Source organism: Mytilus galloprovincialis, chromosome 6 (assembly GCF_965363235.1).
Source record: "Mytilus galloprovincialis chromosome 6, xbMytGall1.hap1.1, whole genome shotgun sequence".
Classification (NCBI taxonomy): domain Eukaryota; kingdom Metazoa; phylum Mollusca; class Bivalvia; order Mytilida; family Mytilidae; genus Mytilus; species Mytilus galloprovincialis.
The window spans coordinates 1,754,272-1,764,341 of NC_134843.1; the positions used below are offsets into that span (position 1 = coordinate 1,754,272).

The 10,070-nt window shown below is 32.5% G+C and overlaps 1 protein-coding gene across 3 annotated transcripts; it reads right to left on the reverse strand.

Moving 5' to 3' along the window:
* Positions 1-2,583: 2,583 nt before the first annotated feature.
* Positions 2,584-6,600, reverse strand: LOC143077952 (uncharacterized). 3 transcript variants are annotated; one of them, XM_076253005.1, is made up of 8 exons: positions 6,543-6,600; positions 6,004-6,170; positions 5,748-5,826; positions 5,398-5,444; positions 4,492-4,537; positions 3,716-3,804; positions 3,396-3,465; positions 2,584-2,772 (listed from the first exon to the last, which is right to left on the reverse strand). In XM_076253005.1, the coding sequence occupies exons 2-8, from the start codon at positions 6,127-6,129 to the stop codon at positions 2,687-2,689; spliced, it is 543 nt and encodes a 180-aa protein (XP_076109120.1). In that variant the 5' UTR covers positions 6,130-6,170; positions 6,543-6,600; the 3' UTR covers positions 2,584-2,686. The 3 variants fall into 3 exon arrangements, with proteins under 3 accessions (XP_076109120.1, XP_076109119.1, XP_076109118.1); XM_076253004.1 differs by lacking the exon at positions 6,543-6,600 and adding an exon at positions 6,412-6,515 and having other exon boundaries at positions 3,716-3,795; XM_076253003.1 differs by lacking the exon at positions 6,543-6,600 and adding an exon at positions 6,412-6,514.
* Between the last annotated feature and the right edge of the window lie 3,470 nt (positions 6,601-10,070).

The following is a 10,070-nucleotide window of genomic DNA, read 5'->3' on the forward strand; positions in this document are numbered from 1 at the left end:
CTCATGGTATATGACCTCAAAACAATTTCATTTTATGAGCAATAGAATTACTGTATGGGATCCTGTCCATCAGAAAAGGTTCATCTGACGTTGACCTCATTTAATGCATTAATGGTCATGGTCAATAGGTATAAGAAGATGTGGTATGAGTGCCAATGAGACAACTCACCATCCAAGTCACAATATATGTACAAGTAAACCATAATAGGTCAAATTGTGGTCTTCAACATGGGGCATTGGCTCACACAGAACAGCAAGATATAAAGGGCCACAAAAACGACCTAATGAATGTGTAAAACTATTCAAACTGGAAAAAAATGGTCTAATCTATATATAAACAAGAGTGCACATTGAGGTGCACATGCTAAAATGTCTGGCCTTCTTTACTAAACATTGATATTTTGTTGATAGTTCTAAATATAAAGCTAAACTACAACTTTAACATGATCCAAATAAATGAGGTAAAGTTCATATAAGCCGAAAGGAGAAATACATGTACACCTTACAATCATTCAATACACTAAGCAAAGTTGACCTATTGCTTATAGTTTCTAAGAAACAGACTTTAACAAGAAAAACTAAACATTGACCAATGAACCATGAAAATTAGGTCAAGTTCAGATAAACCATGTCAGGCAGACATGTACAATTTACAATCCTTCCATATAACAAATATAGTTTACCTATTGCATAAAGTTTTAAGAAAAACAGGCCAAAACACAAAAACTTATATACTATGTACTGTTAAAATGAGGTCAATGTCAAATATAACCTGCAAGGTCGTTAGTTTTCTTGTTTTACATTGTCATTTCAGGGCCTTTTATATCTTGATTATGTGGTACAGGCTTTGCTCATTGTGGAAGGCCATATGGTGACCTATAGTTGTAAATTTCTGTCATTTTGGTCTCATTGGCAATCATACCACATCTTCTTTTTTAATATAAATTGTATAATATTTCCATACACCAAATACAGTAGACCTATTGCATATAGTATTAGAAAAAAGACCACAATTCAAAAACATAACTTTGACCACTGTACTGTGAAAATGAGGTTAAGGTCAGATGACACCTGTCAGTTGGACATGTACACCTTATAATCATTCCATACATCAAATATAGTAGACTATTGCATACAGGATAAGAAAATCAGACCAAAACACAAAAACTTAACTATAACCACCGAACAATATGGTCAATATCAGATGACACCTGCCAGTTGGACATATTCACCTTACAGTCCTTCCATACACCAAATATACTAGACCTATTGCTTATAGTATTTGAGATATGGACTTGACCAACAAAACTTAACCTTTGTTCACTGATCCATGAAATGAGACCGACGTCAAGTGGAAACTGTCTGACGGGCATGAGGATCTTACAAGGTACGCACACACCAAATATAGTTATCCTATTACTCATAATAAGAGAGAAATTAACATAACAATTTTTTTTTTTCTAGTAGTCAATGAACCATGAAAATCATGAGGTCAAGGACAATGGACATGTGACAGACAAAAGTCGCAGGCTCAACAAAAACGAGAAACACTTGTGTACCATAATCAACAAACGACAACTACTGAACATCAGAGGCAAATCCATATCACAGATACTTAAATCGATAGATCAACAATATTTGGTGTATGTAGTGGCTGTAAGATGTATATGTCTATCTTGCTAGTTTCATGCCATTTATACTTCATTTCTTTGTTTGTTGGGTAATGTTAAATTCTATTTCCGACTACTAGTATTCCACAGGGGTTTGTTACAATTGCCGGGTTTACTATCCATACGAACCCCTAAGAAAACACTTTTAGTGGTTCGTATGGCCGTGATAGTAAAACCAGCAATTGTAACAAACCCCTGCGAGTAGTCCGACAGATAACCAATCTAGCTGTCTGTTGGACTGAGACTTCTCTGAAAGGAGGATAGTTTACATCACCTAATAATGACTGGCTTCACGGGTTCAGCTAACAAGCATGCTAACCAAAGATTATACCCTTTCCTACACAATGCTTTCTACTACATGTAACTATATTTGATGTTCGGTGGTTGTTAAATATACCCGATTGTCAGTCTGGCAATATTCAATTGACTTTGTACAACATTATGTCATCTCTATCTTAAAAACTCCTTATGTCATCTCTATCTTAAAAACTCCTAATTCAAAACAAATTCTATCGTGTAAAGTGGTCGAGACATTCAGCTTGAGCCCTATGTTTTGTGTTTCCTCCACAAAAGTAAAGAGACGTGGTATGCTTGCCAATGAGATAATTATTCACTACCGTCCAAAAGTCGTGTATACTTGTGTATTTTTAAATAGATATTGATCGAGCAGATTTTTTTCCATCAGAGTTAAATGGTGATTAACATTACATCTATGGTTACAGCAAGGAATTGTATGTTTAAATATGCAATTCCTTGCCGGTTACAAATGAAGTTTTTTTTTTTTTTTTTTTTATCTTATTCACCCCGTGGCATCTTAAGTTCTGTCTTTTATGCAATCATTGATTAATATTGATGTGTGTTTTTGCCTTTTCAAGGTCTTCACCCCACAATTATAGAATACCAACACTGTATGTTTTATTTATATAATTTTATTTCCTGGCAAAGGCAATACAGTAACAAACACAGAGCTAACAAAATATTGCATTATCTATATCCTTCCGTACGTGTTGAGGTATTTAGTGGTCTGGGTCTCCTATAACGGTATCGTCTGTCAGGAACTGACCAGTCGGCTTCATAGTTACCATTACATGATTTTCTTCTCCTAAATAGAAGAAATGCTTTTAATGTATAAGAATTGAATTATGTTAGGTTTAGATAATTCTGTACAAAAATAATCTGAATATATTCAGACTGATCTTATAAAAAAATTGTCGATAAAAAATGTCGAATACAGACGCAAACTGACATGTCGTTAGTGTAGAGATCTATGCTTCCATAAAGGCGTTCATTGTTTGCATAATGTCCAATGTAAAACAAATTTCATGCATATTCGAGACGAGAAGAAGTAAACAATATATTAATTTAATAGGAGCTTTAATATGGGTCGAATGGGAAGCCGGGTGAGACATTCGGACTGCGACTTGAAAAAAAAATGTCTGATATGGACATCATTAAAGTTAACCTTGGGATAGACCACCCTCAAAGAGATGCTGTATGGGGTTTCAACGACAAGATAGTGTGGTACTCTCATAACATGAGGGCTTGAAGGCGTTGGATGTAACACCATACGTTTAACTGCTCGTGTCTGCACATTTGTATATCCATATTAGCCTAAATGACAGAAATTAGAAGCAATAATTAGGTATAATGTTTTGAACCATTTAGATTGAAAAATTAGATATTATAGCACCAAAAACAACTAAGAAATTTTACACTTGAAATTACCTGCTTTCTCCTTCTGTTTGTGTTTCTTTTTTCTCTTCCTTTTCCGATGATGGACATTCTGATCATCAATCTAGAAGTATAAAATGCTTCAAACATATTTCCTAGAAAATTCTACTAAACACATGTATGCCTAAAGATGTACAGTACATGCTACTAAACCATTTTTAATCTGGTAGATCAGACTTTAACCTCGGAGTCATTAACTTTCAAGGGTAGATCACACTTTAACCTCGGAGTCCTTAACTTTCAAGTTTTCTCTTCATTTTATTAAGTATGTTGTGCTATTAAACGTTTTGGGAACCAATAAGAAAATTACTTACGTCTGATCCCACTGGTTGAAATAACAAGTTTGTCGCATGTTTATCTTTATTGTAATGAGGTGAAACTGAATGTCTTTTCCCTAAAATATCTAAAATATATTAAAAGTTTTGATCATAAGTCGATTAAATGAATATAACATACAAAATCAAACAATATCCCTGATAATAATTATTTGATCTGCTTTTTTGTTGTAGAATAGTTTGCATCCTTAAGATAACTGTAATCTGTAGCCGATTAAAGGAGATATATAGTACAGTCAAGAAAATCAACTGATTTTTTTTTCTAACATTTTTTTTTATACAAAAACAATGTTGAAATAACGGTACTTTTCAAACATGCGGAACCGTGATTTAAACCTTTCACGACCTACCATTTTCAACATATATTTCACTGAGCCATATTTGCACATCATTGAAGGTCCTCTCAGTATGGTAGTTATTGTCTGCGACGAATGTAAAAGAATGCTAGACAAAAGCGGGCTAATCCGATGGTCAAGTGTATATAAGTTGTCTAGAATTTTTGAAATGTGTTCGTCTCACTCTGACAGGATTCATCTTATCTTAACATTCGTTGACAGTTTTTTTTATATGTAGTTAAACCTTGATATAAAAGCATTTCAGAATAAAATGCAATGCAATCTTAGACTATTTAGTAAAGCACACATATATATACGGTACGATTCAGTGTGTTCAATAGAGGACAACCTTATGTCCTTAAATTCCTCTCTAGGCCTAGTTTGATAGAGTGGCAGTTATTTTCCAATATCATCACTTACCGATTCTTGGTTTCTGGTTCTGTCTATTGTCACAATCATTATAATCCTAATAATATAAACGAATTTTATTTATAGATTTTTTAACCGAAAACGGTTGCTGAATTAAAACTTTGTTGAGAAAATGGTTGTAGTTTTAGTTTTCACCTATTTGTTTTAAGTATTTAAATTCAATATTGATTTTGGTCAGTTGAATACAAGAATTTTGGCCCGAGAGTTTATTAATATTAACCGAGGCTAAGGCGCGAGGAATATTTACATTTGGGTTGAGAGTGTTCTTCAATTCACAATTTTACACAAATTCAAAATCTGCAAAGTTTTATCAAAATTTTTCGTTCAAGACGTTACGCACGATATTGCGTCCCAATTGGTAACGTCAAAATTTGAAGTTTTACGTCGGTAATCGAGTATACTTTGTTCGTTTTGATTGTATTCATTTTTGATCGATATAGATACTTAAAAGTCTTGAATATGTATGAAATATTTGCTACTGGTAGATACGCAAGCAAATGAACTTTTCGGACTTCTAATTCGGCTTGTGTTGTATTTTTCTTTATATTCATTTTAACTTTTATTTTTTTGCTCTTTTCTTTTTAGTTTCTTTATCTCTTAACAATATTTAATTCTCTCTGTCTCGGATATGAAATTCTTTTCTTCTGTAATTAATATTTTACCTATTTAAAGTATTTATTGACAAATTACCATATGTTTTTTTTTTAAGCATTATCTTTAGCAGATATCATAATTCAACAAAAATCATCACTAATACATAAAACTTTAAGTCGAAATATCATATAAGACACAATTTTCAAGTATACATCATACAGAAATCTTAACATTTAGTTTCCCGCAGGACATTGCATCAACTATACTGAAATACCATAATAAAAAGGGAGTGCATATACATACCTGTGATGACTCTATTTCTAATGGTCGATTTTCATCTGAAACTTGGTCTGTAAATAAAGTAATCAAATTATTATTCAAAAGGAGATGTGAGAAAAACGATATAAAACCTACTGTAACTATACGTTACGTTTAGAGCAAGGAGTGAAATTATCTCAATAATGCAGACTCAAAAAAGCATATACCTGGATTTGGTTTATTTGATTTTATTCAATATACAAGTATTTATCTATTGGTCTTAATTCATTATTGTCTTCATCAATTAACTGTTTAATTCAATCGGATATTTACCTTAAACAACTTAATAATAATATTAATTTTTATTGTTCATTGAGTTCTGAGTATCAATTTACCTTTCTTTCTTCTTTTTTTCTTGTTCTTTCTTCGGTTGTCCACAATATTCCATGGTGGGAGTTCTTCGTCTGTATTTAACTAAAATTAGAATTCAAATGAAAATGCAAACAAAACATTACTGAAGATATAATGTGAACATTTTACGTTTATACATGCAATGCCTGCTAATGCATGGCGAATGATAATCTTGCTTATATTTATGTTTTGCTATACGGATTTTGGAAATATCATCACACTATTACATTAATTTATTACCTGTTGGGTTCCTTGTCGAAGTTTTGATTCTAATCGGTCATCTTCATCAACTAGATTTTCTCTCCAACCGACCCGTCGGTCATTCGATGGTTGTACAACTGGCCTCAGTGTCCCAATCCTTGGCATTGTACGTTTTATTTTCGGACGTTTCTTTAAGCATATCCCGTCTAGAATATTAATTAAATGAAAAAAAAAGTCTTTTTAATCTTACATCCTTCAATTAGTAAATGAAAGATTAAAACAGTGTGAATTCTTTAAAACCAACATATATTTTATAAAAAGAGTTCCTCATATGTTCACTTATCATCAAAGCTTTGACTCAAGGTGATTATTATTAGAAAAATGCCTGTCGAATCAAAATATCAACTTAAAACCTTTAGCATTCGTATATGTATAATGTATACGTACGTTTTCCACATGCTTTTACACAGTTTCCCATGCTGAAAAAAGGCATAAAAATTGTCAAAACCACCACATCTTCTTTTTTATATTATTCTAATTCAGTGTATGCTTTACAAAACATCTCAATAGTATCTTACCGATTCTAAATTAATACTTTACAGAACATGTAATTATTATACTAATATACATGTCTTCCACTGACCTCGCAATATGTAGTAACGGTGTATTATATTGAATTAATCACTATCAAATACAGGTTATTTTTACTGATCTCAGGACTAGGTCAAGTATCTTCTACTGATTACAACACTATGTAAAATAAAACACATTCTACTAACAGTATTACCATGTGTCTTTTACTGACATCAACACTAAGTAAAACATCTGTTTTCTGCTGACCTCAGCACTAAGTAATACATGTGTTTTCTACTGACCTCAACACTTAGTAAAACATGTGTTTTCTACTGACCTCAGCATTAAGTAATACATGTGTTTTCTACTGACCTCAGCACTATGTAATACATGTGTTTTCTACTGACCTCAACACTAAGTAAAACATGTGTTTTCTACTGACCTCAGCACTATGTAATACATGTGTTAGTATGTAATACATGTGTTTTTCTACCGACCTCAACACTAAGTAATAAATGTGTTTTCTACTGACCTCAGCATTAGGTTATAGATGATTTTTCTACTGACCTCGGCGCTATGTATACATGTGTTTTCTACTGACCTCAGCACTATGTAATACATGTGTTTTCTACTGACCTCAGCACTAAGTAATATATGTGTTTTCTACTGACATCAGTACTATTCAATACATGTGTTTCTACTGACCTCAGCACTATGTGTTTTTATTCTGACCTCAGCACTAAGTAATACATGTGTTTTTTGTACTGACCTCAGCACTATGTGTTTTTATTTTGACCTCAGTACTAAGTAATACATGTGTTTTCTACTGACCTTTGCACAATGTAATACATGTTTTTTTCTACTGAAATCAACACTAAGTAAAACATCTGTTTTCTCTTGACATTAACACTTTGTAATACATGTGTTTTCTACTGACCTCAGCACTATATGTAATATATCGTTTTCTACTGACCTCAGCAATTTATAATACATGTGTTTTCTACTCTCCTCAGCACTAAGTAATACATGAGTCTTTTACTAACTTCAGCAATATGTATTACATGTCTTCAGCAGCACTGTGTAATACACGTGCCTTATACTGACATTAGCATTTTTCAATACATGTATGTGTTAAATACTGACCTCGGCACTAATGTTAAAGTAGTCTCTGCTAATCACCTCATCACTATCATACATGTGTCTTTTACTAACATTATCACTAAATTATACTACTTCAGTTCAAAATAAAACACATGTCTTCTACTGACACATGTGACATCTGTCTTAATTTAAATAATACACGTGTCTTCTACTGATATAACTATAAAATACTCGTTTCTTTTACTAACCAATATTAATATCATGACAGAACAAATATCGGGACAAACTTAAACATCCAAACAGAAAATGACTAACAAGCACCAAAACGAAACTTAATTTAGCAAACCAAACGTTTTCTATAGCTTAGTGCAATAACACTTACCTTGAATTGGGGTAATTAAAATGATGATATATTTCTGTATGTCAATGTGTTTAAATTATTCCAAGTCAAAAGAAAACTTTCACGGACAGTAAACAAAAATAAAGGCATTGTTTTACATTGTATATGTCGTTTAAAAACATGGATTTAACTTCGAGATAAATCCAAATGCATTGCATTTACAGTAAAGATATTAAGTGTCATGTATAATTAACATGAAAGGGTTAACAAAACTAAAAAATAATGAAATTGTCTTTATATATATATATGGATACCAGGAACTAAAATGAAATAGTTTTAATCTGGAATACATTACAAATAAACTCATCATAGATACCAGGATTGATTTTTTTTCGCCAGACGCGCGTTTCGTCTACAAAATACTCATCACTGACGCTCGAATCAAAAAGTGTAAAAAAACAAATAAAGTACGAAGTTGAAGAGCATAGAGGACCAAAAATTCCAATATTCACTTTACATCAATACAAGTTTTGTTTAAGTTCGGATTTTAGAGCGAGATACTCTTATATGCAAGAATTACACTTAACATAGATCTTAGCTGTAAATGTTTAAATCAAACCGAATCTAAAACAATGAGAAAAGATTAAACACCTACTTTCAACACATAATTCCCTGAATATCAAAACATATAGATATGAAACCATACAAGTAACACATAAATAATATGATGACCAAAAGTCCGAAAAGAACACACATGAAGCTGTACTATAGAACTGTTCGCCTAATTTGCTTCAATTTATTGAAAACGGCAATAAATCAAACAGACGATTAAAGTTGCTGTACGATTATACGAGTCCACAGTCTATGTTGAAGTCTTGGTCCTCTGACCTGTTGAACTTTAAAAAGTCATTTTATTCCGCAATGGGACAGTGGTAAGATCATCAAAATGAAACAATGGTTGAATCATCATAATGAAACAATGGTTAGATCGTCAAAATGAAACAATGGTTAGATCGTCAAAATGAAACAATGGTTAGATCGTCACAATGAGACAATGGCCGGATCATCACAATGAAACAATTGTTGAATCAACACAATGAAACAATGGTCGGATCATCACAATGACACAATGGTTAGATTGTCACAATGAAACAATGGTCAGACCATTACAATTATAAAATGATTAGATCGTCACAATGAACAATGGTTAGATTGTCACAATGAAACAATGGTTGGATCATCATAATGAAACAATGGTTAGAATATAACAATGAAACAATAGATGGATCATCACAATGAAACAATGATCGGATCATTACAATGAGACAATGGTCGGATCATCACAATGAGACAATGGTAGAATAATCACAATGAGACAATGGTCTAATCATCACAATGAAACAATGGTTGGATCATCACAATGAAACAATGTCCGGATCATCACAATGAAACATTGGTCGAATCATCACAATGAAACAATGATCGGATCATCACAATGAAACAATGTCCGGATCATCACAATGAAACATTGGTCGAATCATCACAATGAAACAATGTCCGGATCATCACAATGAAACAATGGTCGAATCATCACAATGAAACAATGATCGGATCATAACAATGAAACAATGATCGGATCATCACAATGAATATGATCGAATCATCACAATGAAACAATGATCGGATCATCACAATGAAACAATGATCGTATCATCACAATGAATATGATCGAATCATCACAATGAAACAATGGATGAATCACCACAATGAAACAATAGATGGATTATCAAAATGAAAAAATGATCTGATCATAACAATGAAACAATGATCTGATCATAACAATGAAACAATGATCGGATCATCACAATGAAACTGGTCGAATCATCACAACGAGACAATGATCGGATCACCACAATGAAACAATGATCTGATCATAACAACGAGACAATGATCGGATCACCACAATGAAACAATGGTCGGATCGTCACAATGAACAATGGTTAGATTGTCACAATGAAACAGTGGTCAGATCACCACAATAATAAAATGATTAGATCGTCACAATGAAACAATGGTCGGATCATCACAATGA

Coding starts and splice junctions, on each gene's coding strand:
- LOC143077952 (XM_076253003.1), bottom strand. CDS start 6,457: ATGCCTTTTTTCAGCATGGGAAACTGTGTAAAAGCATGTGGAAAAC. Junction 6,171..6,411: donor TGTAAAAGCATGTGGAAAAC/GTACGTATACAT, acceptor TTAATATTCTAG/ACGGGATATGCTTAAAGAAA. Junction 5,827..6,003: donor TTCGACAAGGAACCCAACAG/GTAATAAATTAA, acceptor TTCTAATTTTAG/TTAAATACAGACGAAGAACT.